Source organism: Capra hircus, chromosome 1 (genome assembly GCF_001704415.2).
Source record: "Capra hircus breed San Clemente chromosome 1, ASM170441v1, whole genome shotgun sequence".
Taxonomy (NCBI): domain Eukaryota; kingdom Metazoa; phylum Chordata; class Mammalia; order Artiodactyla; family Bovidae; genus Capra; species Capra hircus.
The window spans coordinates 14,037,309-14,053,509 of NC_030808.1; the positions used below are offsets into that span (position 1 = coordinate 14,037,309).

General features: G+C 35.8%; 1 protein-coding gene across 2 annotated transcripts in view; it reads right to left on the reverse strand.

The window, feature by feature from the left end:
* Positions 1-16,201, reverse strand: part of NCAM2 (neural cell adhesion molecule 2) — a 605,915-nt gene that overhangs the window by 189,995 nt on the left and 399,719 nt on the right. For both annotated transcript variants that reach the window (XM_005674756.3, XM_013966137.2), the window contains exon 6: positions 5,525-5,642. In XM_005674756.3, coding sequence (XP_005674813.1) covers positions 5,525-5,642 — 118 coding nt within the window. The remainder of the gene's footprint in view (positions 1-5,524; positions 5,643-16,201) is intronic.

Consider the following 16,201-nt stretch of genomic DNA (forward strand, 5'->3'; position numbering starts at 1 on the left):
CTAGTCAATAAAGAAGTATTCATTTGTATCATCATCATTTAGAAGTTTTAGCAATTTGTGGCTTAAGACTCACTTTCTTTCTCTTATCAACCTGGATAAATACAATTAGCCTGTACATGTGCACTCTCCCTCCCATTCTCATTCACAGATGAGAGAACTAAACATTTAAGTATGATTTCCCCACCCCTCAATCCACAGATGAAAAGGCTTAGGTTTACACAGTATTATAAACAGCACGTTAACTAAATTCTAGTGTTTTTTATGATAAAGGGATTTCTCTCTACTTTATGTGAAATACTATTCTAAAGGTTTGAAATATAGCAGATGAGTGGGACAAAGCCACTTATCTTGAAGAATTCATAATCTGACTGGCAGTAATAGAGGATAATACAGATCCCATTAGTGCATTTATTCATATCTTTGTGTGTGTGCTAGGAGGTGTGAGGGACTGTAAAATGTCTGTAAAATGTCTATGTCTGGAAACAAACAAACAAACAAACAAACTCCCAGTGGATTCTGAAAGATTATTTCATGGGCACATCCTCTGAAACTCTGACTGCTTCTCAAAATGCCACTTTTTCAGGCAAAAGAAAGAAGGGGTAAAGATTAGGGGCTAAATGGCAGTGATAAGGAAGGGAGAATCATTCTACTTTTGACTGTAATGGAGTAACAGGAACCATAGTTACCCTCTCATTAAAAACAACATGAACATTTGACACAGAGGTTAAATAACATTTTCAGCCTTGGTCAACAGGTAGCATATGACAGTGACCTCTGAAGACCACCAGAACTTACTACCTGAAGACAGTTTCTAAGAAAGAGGCTGTTCAGAGAAGAGGAACCCAAACAGAGCCAGACAGGGTCTCTGAAGTGTAGTGGAAGAGAGAGTTCTCAGCTGGGGGAAGTTAAAGTGACTAGAATTTACAGGTTAAAAAAAAAAAAAAAAAGAAGAAGAAAAATGTGAGAAGAAGGCACAAGAGAGAAGTGAAGAATTTGTAGAGGTTTCCCAATCAATCTTCTTAAAAAATTTTATTGGAATGTAGTTGATTTACAATGTCGTGCTACAGTGTATGCAAGTAAGGCTTCCCCAGACTAAGGTAAGAACCACTGGAATAAGTAAAGAACAGTAATACCAGGAGCTCACCAAAGACCAGGAAGAATTTGCATTCCTACCATCCAGAGTAGAAAGACCTCCTAAAACACAAGGTATTAAATTGCCTCCTTACAAGAATATTGCTTTAGTAATGAAGCCAAATTAATCTTATACTGAAAGGTTGTATCCATCTAAAAGAACTTAAAAGCAAATCTCAAGATCAACTTTTCCCAAGTCACTTAACTCCATCCAAAGCTAAAGTAAAAGAAAAGAAAAGAAAATATCCAGCACTCGAAAACATAAAACTCTCTACCTGGCACCCAATAAAAATTGACAGGATAGTAAATAGGTAGGAAAATATGACCTATAATAAGTAAAAAAAAAAAATCAACAAGTATAAAAGATTCAGAAAAGCCACAGATGATACAGTTAGTAGACAAGATCATTTAAATAGCTTTTAAATACATTCTATATACTGAAGGAAGTCATATATGAGCATGGTAAGAGAGGAATGGAAAACAAACAAAAAAGGCCTCCAGCAAACTTACAGACATAAAAAGTAGAATGGTGAAAAACACTCTGGTGGGATTAAGAGCATATTAGACATTACAAGAGGGTTCATTCTAAGGACTGCAAGGTTGTTTTAATATTTGAAAATCCATGGAATACACCAATTAGAACAGCTAACAATAAAAATCCATATGGTATTCTCAGAAGAAGAAACATTGGAGTGGAAATGAGTGATATTTAGAGTTTCTATTTTTATTTCCACTTTGGTTTTTATGTCGCCAAGTGCTTCCGGTTCTCTTTGTGAAAAATTTTATTTTTCTTCAATCAGTTCAGTTCAGTTCAGGCGCTCAGTTGTGTCCGATTCTTTGTGACCCCATGAATCGCAGCACGCCAGGCCTCCCTGTCCATCACCAACTTCAATGCTTGATCTTAAATTACCTTCTTTACTGACTTCACTCACACTTCTAGGAGATAGTATCACTATGCAATAGGCAGTCTGGATTTTTCTCTCTGTGCTGCTGCCCTAAGGCTTTTTAGAATTTTTTTCACAAAAACAACATGTATGTGAAAGTGTTAGTCACTCAGTCATGTCCAACTCTTTGCAACCCCATGGACTGTAGCCCTCCAGGCTCTTCTGTCCATGGGATAAGCATACTGGATTGGGTTGCCATGCCCTCCTCTAGGGGATCTTCCTGACACAGGGATCGAATCCGTGTCTCTTGTGGTTCCTACATTCCAGGTGGATTCCTTACCGTTGAACTACCAGGGAAGCCCAAACATTTCTATATACACAGATAAATATGTTGCAGTAAAAACTTTCCTCTGATACCAATTTTACCTCCTTTAAGAATACTACCAAATATTCCAATTCTCCCACTGAATAATACATATCCAGCAATTAGAATATTTATTTTATTTGATTCAAATGTTGAGACTAATACCATATGAAAAAAAATGGTGATGCAAAACTATGGAGTTAAGTTATTCAATTATAGTAGCTTCTGATTCATTCTAGATTGCATAATTATTATATTTTCACATACATATGAGAATTTTGAACTAATGTTAAACTTAAGAAAAAAATCTAAACCAAAAGGCAGTCTCTCCAGAAAGATAAAATGATGAGAATAAGATTCTAAAATGATATTGTTCATTGTAATGAAGGATCCGAGAGCTTTTCCTTGCTGTGGTTAGATCTAATATTGATTGTTAAAAAATTAGAAACCATTAGAAACCAGAAGTCTCTGAGAAACATGATAATTATCTGGGGTGCATATATTAACATTTGATGTAGAATCACTTTAAAAATATCAACAGTGTGTCAGAAAGGAATATTGTCTGCAAAGAAAATCTAAAAACACCTGTCTGAAAAAATATCTTGTTTATTGCTATCTGCTATTTTAAATGGTTAAATAAAGATTTGAAACCTGAAGATAATATCAGTAAATGCTCAGAAAGTAATGAAAAATAGTTTTGAATTTCAATTATTCTCCTTAAAATCTTTTTTATTTTTTTTATTTATTTTTTTTTACTGTAGTAGACAAATCCTAAAATTTATTTAGAGATTTCAATAATTTTATTTCATAATAAACTATATAAAGAGAGATGGAAAATCAAATAAAGTTATAGAAGATTTGAACAATATTATCAACCAGTTTTGCCAAATTCATATTTATAGAAGAGTCAAAACAAGAACAGCAACAGCAGAATATACATCTTTCCAAGTGCACATGGAATTTAAGGACATAATTTAAGCACAGAGATACAAAATAAAAACTATAAGGTGAGGAAAAAAATTAAATAAACAGAGACTTGGTGACTGTGGACGAATAAGAATTTCTCTGATATACTTTGAATTGGAGTACCAAAAATAAAGGAGAAAGAAAAACATACTTGAAGAACTACTAGCCACAAACCCCTCAAATCTGATGAAAAATATATATTCACAGATCAAGAATATCCCAACGAGCAACAACAGAATAATCATTTATTTGGACACACAAAGAATCCTCACTGTGATAGATCATATTCTGAGTTGTAAAAGAAATCAAAATGAACTTTTAAATATTTGCTTAATTCTTTGGCTGTATCAGGTCTTAGTTGCAGCTTGTGGACTTCTCTCCAGTTGTGGCACATAGGCTCTAGAGTGCATGGGCTCAGAAGCTGCAGCTCATGGGCTTAAGTGCATTGTGGCATGCATTATCTTAGTTCCCTGACAGGGACCAAACCCACATCCATGGCATTGGAAGGCAGACTCCCAACCACTGGACCACTAGGGAAGTTTCCTAAATGAATTTAAATAAATTTAATCATAGAGAATATTTCCAAATTAATCTAGATATCAACAAAATAAATCCATATTTTTAAATTTCCCAAATATATGGAAATTTAAAAAAAATTTTTTTTTTAAAATTTTAAAATCTTTAATTCTTACATGCGTTCCCAAACATGAACCCCCCTCCCACCTCCCTCCCCACAACATCTCTCTGGGTCATCCCCATGCACCAGCCCCAAGCATGCTGCACCCTGCGTCAGACATGGACTGGCGATTCAATTCTTACATGATAGTATACATGTTAGAATTCCCATTCTCCCAAATCATCCCACCCTCTCCCTCTCCCTCTGAGTCCAAAAGTCCGTTATACACATCTGTGTCTTTTTTCCTGTCTTGCATACAGGGTCATCATTGCCATCTTCCTAAATTCCATATATATGTGTTAGTATACTGTATTGGTGTTTTTCTTTCTGGCTTACTTCACTCTGTATCCTAGATGTCCATCAGCAGATGAATGGATAAGAAAGCTGTGGTACATATACACAATGGAGTATTACTCAGCCGTTAAAAAGAATTCATTTGAATCAGTTCTGATGAGATGGATGAAACTGGAGCCAAGTATACAGAGTGAAGTAAGCCAGAAAGAAAAACTCCTTAAAATCTTTTTTAAAAATCTATTCCTTCTTATGGGCACTTTTGTCAACTTGAATATATTTTTCTAATTATTTTCTTGAAGCTATTCTATAGTATATGATTTATAACATGATATTTATAGATTTGCTTCAGTAGTGACCTTAATTAATAGCTAATATATGTTTAAAAGACTCCATTTTTAAACTTGCATTGTCTCCATTTTAACAGTGTGAGTCACAACCTAAAAGAATGGAATATTTTCATATCTGTTCAATGTTAATTGAAATCAAATAGAATTTAAAAATTCAGAAAATATATAAAAGTGAATTGTAAAACAACAGATTTAAAAAAGATAATTTATTCATTTGAACTTATTTACATAACATTAATTTATTATAATTTAGCTCTAGAAAATTACATTTATCTGTCATAATATGGTATGCAAACAAAACATACAATTATGTTTGTGTGGGTTAATCACTCAGTTGTGTCTGACTCTTTGCAATCGCATGGACTGTTGTCCACCAGGCTCTGCTGTCCATGGGATTCTCCAGGCAAGAGTACTAGAGTTGGTAATCATTCCCTTCTTCAGGGATCTTCCCGACCCAGGGATCGAACCCAGGCCTTCCACATTGCAGGCCGACTCTTTACTGTCTGAGCTATCAGGGGCATACAACAGTGGCATCTTACTAGATTTCCCACTTCTTGGTACTCTCTAGTAGTAACAGTAAAATGGCTGAATCAGTTACAGGGCTCCTGGATCCATTTTAGGCAGAAACATGCCTGTTAGATAGACTGACCAGAGCTATGAATGCTGCCTTTGACTTGTATTAAATCACTATGTTGCTCTCTTCAACAATTTAACCAACTGAACCGGAAACAAAAGCCTCATCATTTTTTAAATGAAATTCAAAAATAGTGGTTTCCTTCCAGACAAAACGATAAGATTCTAAGTATTTTCCTGGAAGCCTGACCATGGACACAAGGCAGGGGAGTGTGGGTACATAACCTACCTGTACCAGGAGATGGTGGGCTCAGGAGAGCCTGAGGCCCTGCAGGAAAATGTCATCTCTTCTCCTCTCTCCGCTGTGGCGTTAAAGGATTTCTGAGGCATTGTGATCACTGGTGGCACTGAAAAACAGATGAAGGTACATTCAATAGAGATGAAAAATAGTTTACCAACATCATTGAGACTGTTTCACCATTGCCTTTTTTTTAAAGCTAAGCTTTAAAACTTGATAGCTCACCTCTGTACTTAAATCAAGAGAACTGACTTGACTGCATAGAAAAATGACTTTAAAATCACTAATCTGCCTTCTAATGTACAATAATTAGATAATTCATTGTAATGCTGTTTTACTATTTTTAATCTATCAAATGAGACTAAAAATAAATTAGACATTTTAGAAAAAAATAAATATATGCATTTATATATACACATGCTTTTATGAATTATTACTTACAAAAAGACAGACAATACCACCCTGGCTTACATCAATACTGTAATCTACTTGGAGCATAAATGGATTTCCTATTTGGGTTCTCATTGGTGTATGTAATTCTATAAGCAATCATTCACAGCTTCAAGACAGGGCTTTCAAATTAAGTGTCAAACCATAATGTTCCCTCTGATTAACCACACTTAATTTCTTTAAACAACTATAGAACATTTTATGAAGAGAGACTGCTTAATCCATAGAGAGTATGAAATAGATTTTCATGAACAATAAGCTTCCCCAATTTCTAACTAATTACATTGCAAAAACTGTATATGTTGCACATTTTGAACATGTTGAACCTGTTACTGAAATGCATTGCTTGAAGTAAACAAATCAATGCCATCCATAACAGAAGCTAAGTTTCAAAGTAAAACATAAATTTTTATTTAATGTACACTTTTATGATTTTCAATTGAATATGGTGAAACATTTCTAAAATTAATTATTTAATATGTTTGATTTTTGCTATCCAAACAACCTGACCAGACAGGCATTTAGATGTGTGATGATAATTACATATTTCTACAATAGCATTCAGGTCATCATTGATGCTACATTATTATAACTGATGACAGGGATAGGAACTGTTACATATCTTAGTAATTATGCACATTAAATCAAATTTCTGTCTTTATGAATTTAAATACAAGGTACATGACCTGACATGCTGTCTGTAAACTAACATAAAAATTACTAGCATTAAAATAAGATGGATTTTTTTTCAGATGTTAACTTTGCATTTTAAGTCATTGAGATTTAACTTTTTGTATCCTGTTTTCTTCTCTTATAATTATGGGAGAAAACAGTTTAATCAATATTAAATGCTTTTCCTTTTGTTATTTATAAATGTAACAGCAAGGACACTATATTTTTACTGTAACAATAAAGATGTTTAGCCCTTAAAGAATTATGATGAAAATGAACTATTTAACATAAATTCTCTCTGTAGGAAAGTATTTATGTAGATAGAAACATTTTCAAATGGAGAATCATATTTTAGTTCTTGTCCAGTTACTGTTACTAATCTAAATAAGTTATTCTTTATCATAACCTTCTCCTCTATAAAGTCAACTGTATATGCTGAATGATCTCTCAGAATTAACAAATCTTAATCTCTGTGTTTTATGATACAGTAGCTTCATTAATGATATATGTGTTCTTATTTGTAGTGCAGATTAGCAGAAAAATATTAACATTGCATATTTAGATAATTTGAGGTACTCTGAAGATAATTCTAGAACAGTTTGGAAGGAAAACATGCAATAAAATCTGCAGAGGTTTTTACTAGCTCAGATGCCAAGATATTCCAGCAGTTTGTTAGCTCCTGTTTAGACTGTACAGCATTTTTATGTATATTAACTTAGGCTTCTGAATTCACTGTTGAGCTGGATTAAGTACTTTTAAAAGAGAAAACAATTATATTTCATATGAATTTATTTTTTCCTTGCAAGGTCAGCACCTACACTATTTTAACTTTTTTAAAATGTCTTTTTTGGCATAGGACTACATACGAAAAGTTCAGTTTTAATAACTTTACCAAGATTTATATTCTGTATTTGTTAAGTACCTGGAGAAGGATATGGCAACCCACTCCAGTATTCAGGTCTGGAGAATTCCATGGACAGAGGAACCGGGCAAGCCCTGTTCATGGGGTTGCAAAGAGTTGGACACAACTAGGTGACAAATACAAACATGCATCCATTAAGTAGTCAATTCTTCCTAAGTTTCTCCTTTCATACTTTAGCTTCAAGAAACACTGGAATCTATAGAGAAATAACTCTATAATTTATGTACATGTAGACTTTGATTCACCTTAACATTACAGTTTTCCTCATTGGCTGCTTATGTATCAAAGATATCATTAATTTGATATCTCAATTCCCCTTCATCAACAGAAGAATCCAACTAGTCTAGTCCACTCTTCTTCTGTGTCTTGCAGTCTTTGTCTCCACCCACTTTCCCTCAAGTACTTTTGGAAGATAATGAATATGGTATTAACTGTGAAATACTTGTATAGTCCTAGTTAACCAATACAATAATTTCTCCAATTTTATTCAGGATAAGGATTACAAACCTCACTCTACCTTTGTCAAGATACAACTCTTTTCTAACATTATTTGAATATGTCCTAAATATATATTAAAAATATATTCACAGGTACATGCTCCATCTGGCAGAGGACTAGTATCTTAAGACTTAGCCTTTTCTAAATTACTTTTTCTTGTTTATAATTTTTAAGGTTCTGTGACTTAGACACTCACAAAAGAGAGTACTTGGGGAAGACAGCAGAGGAGGAAGCAATAGGCATCTGTCTGCACACCTACACGATTGCAGGATCTTTCTGATGTAACTATCTGGGAACTGCCAGGTCTACTGAATGCTTGCAACTTCTAGACAAAGACATGGAAGGTAATTCTTGGTTCAGTTCAGTTCAGTCGCTCAGTCGTGTCCAACTCTTTGTGACCCCATGAATCGCAGCACACCAGGCCTCCCTGTCCATCAACAACTCCCGGAGTCTACTCAAACTCATGTTCATAGAGTTGGTGATGCCATCCAGCCATCTCATCCTCCCCAATCCCTCCCAGCATCAGAGTTTTTTCCAATGAGTCAACTCATTGCATGAGGTGGCCAAAGTACTGGAGTTTCAGCTTTAACATCATTCCTTCCAAAGAAATCCCAGGGCTGATCTCCTTTAGAATGGATTGGTTGGATCTCCTTGCAGTCCAAGGGGACTCTCAAGAGTCTTCAGCACCACAGTTCAAAAGCATCAATTCTTCGGCTCTCAGCTTTCTTCACAATCCAACTCTCACATCCATACATAACCACAGGAAAAACTATAGCCTTGACTAGACAGACATTTGTTGGCAAAGTAATGTCTCTGCTTTTAAATATGCTATCTAGATTGGTCATAACTTTTCTTCCAAGGAGTAAGCGTCTTTTAATTTCATGGCTGCATTCACCATCTGCAGTGATTTTGGAGCCCCCAAAAATAAAGTCTGACACTGTTTCCACTATTTCCCCATCTATTTCCCATGAACTGATGGGACCAGATGCCATGATCTTCGTTTTCTAAATGTTGAGCTTTAAGCCAACTTTTTCACTCTCCTCTTTCACTTTCATCAAGAGGCTTTTTAGCTCCTCTTCACTTTCTGCCATAAGGGTGTCATCTGCATATCTGAGGTTATTGATATTTCTCCCGGCAATCTTGATTCCAACTTATGCTTCTTCCAGTCCAGTGTTTCTCATGATGTACTCTGCATATAAGTTAAATAAGCAGGCTGACAATATACAGCCTTGATGTACTCCTTTTCCTATTTGGAACCAGTCTGTTGTTCCATGTCCAGTTCTAACTGTTGCTTCCTGATCTGCATATAGGTTTCTCAAGAGGCAGGTCAGGTAGTTTGGTATTCCCATCTCTTTCAGAATTTTCCACAGTTTATTGTGAACCACACAGTCACCACTGATCAATTTCTGTTGTACATGTACAGAAGCAGCTACCTATCACCCTTCCCATCTGAGGCAGGCAGCTGTATACACATTTCTGGCATAAGTTGCACATAAAAAGCCAGGACAGGAAAAAAAGAATATCAAGGATCTGTGCACTAATCCCTGACTGAGGCTTTTGATCACAGAGGTGAAGATAATAAAGAGGCAGTGGCCATTGTTGCTAAACCTCCCAAAACTGTTGTGAAATCCTGGGATTAATTAACTGGCATCCTTTAATTCCTCCCTTTTCTTTTCTCTTTTTAAAAATCCCTTTGCAGTGGGTGCTAATTCACTTCATTTCAGTTCAGTTCAGTCACTTAGTCATGTCCAACTCTTTGTCACCCCATGAACCACAGCACACCAAGCCTCCCTGTCCTTCACCAACCCCTGGAGTTTACCCAAACTCATGTCCATTAAATCGGTGATTCCCTTCAACCATCTCATCTTCTGTTGTCCCCTTCTCTTCCTGTCCTCAAACTTTCCCAGCATCAGGGTCTTTTCAGATGAGTCAGCCCTTCGCATGAGGTGGCCAAAGTACTGAGGTTTCAGCTTCAACATCAGTCCTTCCAATGAACACCCAGGACTGATCTCCTTTAGGATGGACTGGTAAGATCTTGCAGTCCAAGGGACTCTCAAGAATCTTCCCCAGAACCACAATTCAAAAGCATCAATTCATCAGTGCTCAGCTTTCTTTATAGTCCAACTCACATCCATACATGATTACTGGAAAAACCATAGCCTTGACTAGGCAGACCCTTGTTGACAAAGTAATTTTTCTGCTTTTTAATATGCTGTCTAGGTTGGTCATATGCAACTCTTTGTTACCCTATTGACAGTAGCCCTCCAGGCTCCACAGTCTATGAGATTCCCCAGGCAAAAATACTAGAGTGGATTGTCATGCCCTCCTCCAGGGTATCTTCCCATGTCTCTTATGCTTCTGGCATTGGCAGGCAGGTCCTTTACCACAAGCAGCACCTGGCCAGATAGTACAGACTGGGACAATCAAAAACAACTCCATATAATGGACATATTAGAAAGTGACCATGCATGTTGGTGGCTTAGATGGTAAAAAATCTGCTTGCAATGCAGGAGACCCATGTTCAATCCCTGGGTTGGGAAGATCCCCTGGAAAAGGAAATGGCAACCCACTCCAATATTCTTGCCTGGAGAATTCCAAGGACAGAGCAGCCTGGAGGGCTATAATCCATTGGGTCATAAAGAGTTGGACACTAATGAGTGAGTAACACTTTCAAGCATGTTCTGGGAAAGGTGCAGGTTTAGAAAATACCAGAGGTTACCTTAAATTTATCTCAGTTTGATCTTTGTTTGATCAGGGACACACTTTGATAATAATAACAACAAAGAAATCAGTCACAGTAAACCCTGTGATTGAGAAAGAATCTGATTTCCATGTGCTGTGTTAAGTCACTTCAGTCATGTCTGACTCTTTGTGACTCAATGGATTGGATTGTAGCTCGCCAGACTTCTCCGTCCATGAGATTCTTCAGGCAAGAGTACAGGAGTGGTTTGCCATGCCCTTCTCCAGGGGACCTTCCCAGACCATAGACTGAATTCACATCTCTTACATTTCCTGTGTTGGCAGGCAGGTTTCTTACCACTAGTTCCACCATAGTAAACACTTATTATATTCAAATGTCCAATTTTCAGCAAAAATATCACAAGGCATGCAAAGAAACAAGAAAATATGGCACATTAAAAGGAAAAATTAAATCAATAGAAACTGTCCCTGAAAAAGACCTGAGGGCAGATATATTAATAAAGACTTTCAAATAACCATCTCAATAATGCTCAAACAACTAAAGGAAGAATTGGAGAAACTGAAGAAAACAATGAATGAAGAAAATGGAAATACCTATAAAGATATAGAAAACCTTTTAAAAATGGACTAAAAGAAATACTGAAACTTAAAATGACAATCACTGAAATAAAAGATTCAACAGAGGGATTCACAGGCAAATGGGAGCAAGCAGAAGAATCAGTGAATATGAAATAAGGTAATGAAAGTTCTTGAATATGAACAACATAAAGACAAAAGATTGAAGAAAAGTGATTACAACTGAAGAGACTGGTGGGATATAACCAAGTAGACCAACAATCACATGGTAGGAGTCTCAGAAGGGAAGTGGGAGAAAAAGGGACACACTGAATAATTGAAAGAATAATGGCTTAAAACTTTAGCCATGTGTATAAAACTAAGATGAATTCAAAGAGGACCCAGAGAAGATACATTATAATGGAATTTTCAAAAGGCAAAGAGAAAATCTTAGAAAGCAGTAAGAGAGGAGTGACTCATCACATACAAGGGATCCTCAATAATTATCAGCAGATTTTGCATCTAAAACTTTGGAGGACAGGTGACAGTGGGTGGATATATTTGAAGTGCTAAAAGGAAAAAAAAAAAATCTGTTAACCAAGAAATCTAGATCCTGGAAAACTGTCTTTCAACAGTGAGGAGAAATCAAGACATTCCAGATAAGTAAAAGCTGAGGGAGTTTTTTACTACTAGACCTGCCTTGCAAGAAATGCTTGAGGGATAAAGCCCACTTGGTCATGGTGTATGATCTTTTTAATGTGTTGTTGGATTCTGATTGCTAGAATTTTGTTGAGGATTTTTTCATCTATGTTCATCAGTGATATCGGCCTGTAGTTTTCTTTTTTTGTGGCATCTTTGTCAGGTTTTGGTATTAGGGTGATGGTGGCCTCATAGAATGAATTTGGAAGTTTGCTTTCCTCTGCAATTTTCTGGAAGAGTTTGAGTAGAATAGGTGTTAGCTCTTCTCAAAAGTTTTGGTAGAATTCAGCTGTGAAGCTGTCTGGACCTGGGCTTTTGTTTGCTGGAAGATTTCTGATTACAGTTTCAATTTCCGTGCTTGTGATGGGTCTGTTAAGATTTTCTATTTCTTCCTGGTTCAGTTTTGGAAAGTTTTACTTTTCTAAGAATTTGTCCATTTCTTCCACGTTGTCCATTTTATTGGCATATAATTGCTGATAGTAGTCTCTCATGATCTTTTGTATTTCTGTGTTGTCTATTGTGATCTCTCCATTTTCATTTCTAATTTTATTGATTTGATTTTTCTTTCTTTGGTTCTCGATGAGTCTGGCTAATGGTTTGTCAATTTTATTTATCCTTTCAAAGAACCAGCTTTTGGCTTTGTTGATTTTTGCTATGGTCTCTTTGTTTCTTTTGCATTTATTTCTGCCCTAATTTTTAAGGTTTCTTTCCTTATACTAGCTCTGGGGTTCTCCATTTCTTCCTTTTCTGGTTGCTTTAGGTGTAGAGTTAGGTTATTTATTTGACTTTTTTCTTGTTTCTTGAGGTATGCCTGTATTGATATGAACTTTCCTCTTAGCATTGCTTTTATAGTGTCCCACAGGTTTTGGGTTGTTGTGTTTTAATTTTCATTTATTTCTATGCATATTTTGACATCTTTTTTGATTTCTTCTGTGATTTGTTGGTTATTCAGAAGCGTGTTGTTCAGCCTCCATATGTTGGAATTTTTAATAGTTTTTCTCCTGTAAGTGAGATCTAATCTTAATGCATTATGGTCAGAAAAGATGCTTGGAATGATTTTGATTTTTTTGAATTTATCAAGGTTAGATTTATGGCCCAGGATGTGATCTATCCTGGAAAAGGTTCCATGAGCACTTGAGAAAAAGGTGAAATTCATTGTTTTGGGGTGAAATATCCTATAGATATCAATTAGGTCTAACCGGTCTATTGTATCATTTAAAGTTTGCATTTCTTTGTTAATTTTCTGTTTAGTTGATCTGTCCATAGGTGTGAGTGGGGTATTAAAGTCTTCCACTATTACTGTGTTATTGTTAATTTCCCCTTTCATACTTGTTAGCATTTGTCTTACATATTGCTGTGCTCCTATGTTGGGTGCATATATATTTATAATTGTTATATCTTCTTCTTTGGGCTTTATCCCAGGGATGCAATGATTCTTCAGTATCCACAAATCAATCAATGTAATTAACCACATTAACAAATTGAAAAATAAAAGCCATATGATTATCTCAATAGATGCAGAGAAGGCCTTTGACAAAATTCAACATCCATTTATGATAAAAACTCTCCAGAAAGCAGGAATAGAAGGAACATACCTCAACATAATAAGAGCTATATATGACAAACCCACAGCAAACATTATCCTCAATGGTGAAAAACTGAAAGCATTTCCCCTAAAGTCAGGAACAAGACAAGGGTGCCCACTTTCACTGCTACTATTCAACATAGTTATGGAAGTTTTGGTGACAGCAATCAGAGCAGAAAAAGAAATAAAAATAATCCAAATTGGAAAAGAAGTAAAACTCTCACTCTTTGCAGATGACATGATCCTCTACATAGAAAACCCTAAAGACTCCACCAGAAAACTACCAGAGCTAATCAATGAATATAGTAAAGTTGCAGGATATAAAATCAACACGCAGAAATCCTTTACATTCCTATACACTAATAATGAGAAAGTAGAAAAAGAAATTAAGGAAACAATTCCATTTACCATTGCAATGAAAAGAATACAATACCTAGGAATATATCTATCCAAAGAAACTAAAGACCTATATATAGAAAACTATTAAACACTAATGAAAGAAATCAAAGAGGACACTAATAGATGGAGAAATATACCATGTTCATGGATTGGAAGAATCAGTATAGTGGAAATGAGTACTACCAAAGCAATCTACAGATTCAATGCAATCCCTATCAAGCTACAAGCAGTATTTTTCACAGAACTAGAATAAATAATTTCACAATTTGTATGGAAACACAAAAAAACTCGAATAGCCAAAGCAATCTTGAGAAAGAAGAATGGAACTGGAGGAATCAACTTGCCTGACTTCAGGTTCTACTACAAAGCCACAGTCATCAAAACAGTATGGTACTGGCACAAAGACAGAAATATAGATCAATGGAACAAAATAGAAAGCCCAGAGATAAATCCACACACCTATGGACACCTTATCTCTGACAAAGGATGCAAGAATATACAATGAAGTAAAGACAATCTCTTTAACAAGTGGTGCTGGGAAAACTGGTCAACCACTTTTAAAAGAATGAAACTAGATCACTTTCTAACACCACACACAAAAATAAACTCAAAATGGATTAAAGATCTAAATGTAAGATCAGAAACTATAAAACTCTTAGAGGAGAACATAGGCAAAACACTCTCCGACATAAATCACAGCAGGATCCTCTACGATCCACCTCCCAGAATTCTGGAAATAAAAGCAAAAATAAACCAATGGGATCTAATTAAAATTAAAAGCTTCTGCACAACAAAGGAAAATATAAGCAAGGTGAAAAGACAGCCTTCAGAATGGGAGAAAATAAGAGCAAATGAAGCAACTGACAAACAACTAACCTCAAAAATATACAAGCAACTCATGCAGCTCAATTCCAGAAAAATAAACGACCCAATCAAAAAATGGGCAAAAAAACTAAATAGACATTTATCCAAAGAAGACATACAGATGGCTAACAAAGACATAAAAAGATGCTCAACATCAGTCATTATTAGGGAAATGCAAATCAAGACCACAATGAGGTACCACTTCACATCAGTCAGAATGGCTGTGATCCAAAAGTCTGCAAGCGATAAATGCTGGAGAGGGTGTGGAGAAAAGGGAACCCTCCTACACTGTTGGTGGGAATGCAAACTAGTACAGCCACTATGGAGAACAGTGTGGAGATTCCTTAAAAAATTGCAAATAGAACTGCCTTATGACCCAGCAATCCCACTGCTGGGCATACACACCGAGGAAACCAGAATTGAAATAGACACATGTACCCCAGTGTTCATCGCTGCACTGTTTATAATAGCCAGGACATGGAAACAACCTAGATGTCCATCAGCAGATGAATGGATAAGAAAGTCTGGTACATATACACAATGGAGTATTACTCAGTCATTAAAAAGAATACATTTGAATCAGTTCTAATGAGATGGATGAAACTGGAGCCGATTATACAAAGTGAAGTAAGCCAGAAAGAAAAACACCAATACAGCATACTAACACATATATATGGAATTTAGAAAGATGGTAATGATGACCCTGTATGCAAGACAGCAAAAGAGACACAGATGTGTAGAGCGGACTTTTGGACTCAGAGGGAGAGGGTGGGATGATTTGGGAGAATGGCATCGAATCATGTATACTATCATGTAAGAAACGAATCGCCAGTCTATGTCTGATGCAGGATACAGGATGCTTGGGGCTGGTGCACGGGGATGATCCAGAGAGATGATATGGGGTGGGAGGTGGAAGGGGGGCTCATGTTTGGGAACTCATGTACGCCTGTGGTGGATTCATGTCAATGTATGGCAAAACCAATACAGTATTGTAAAGTAAAATAAAATTTAAATTTAAATTTAAAAAAAGAAATGTTTAAGGGAATCCTTCAAGTTGAAACAAAAGGACACTAGAAAGCAATTCAAAGGCATATGAAGAAACGAAGAACTCAATATAAGTAAACATATGGGCAATAGAAAGGCTAGTACTACTCTAATGGAAGTTTATAACTGTATGTCTCTTTTTTCTATAAGACAAGAGACTAATACATTTTAAAAAAATATTAATATAATTTTAACAGTGTTTTATAACTGGACTTTTTCAGTTCCCCTTTTGGGACACAAAAGATATAATTTTTGATACCAACAACCAAAAAGAATAGAG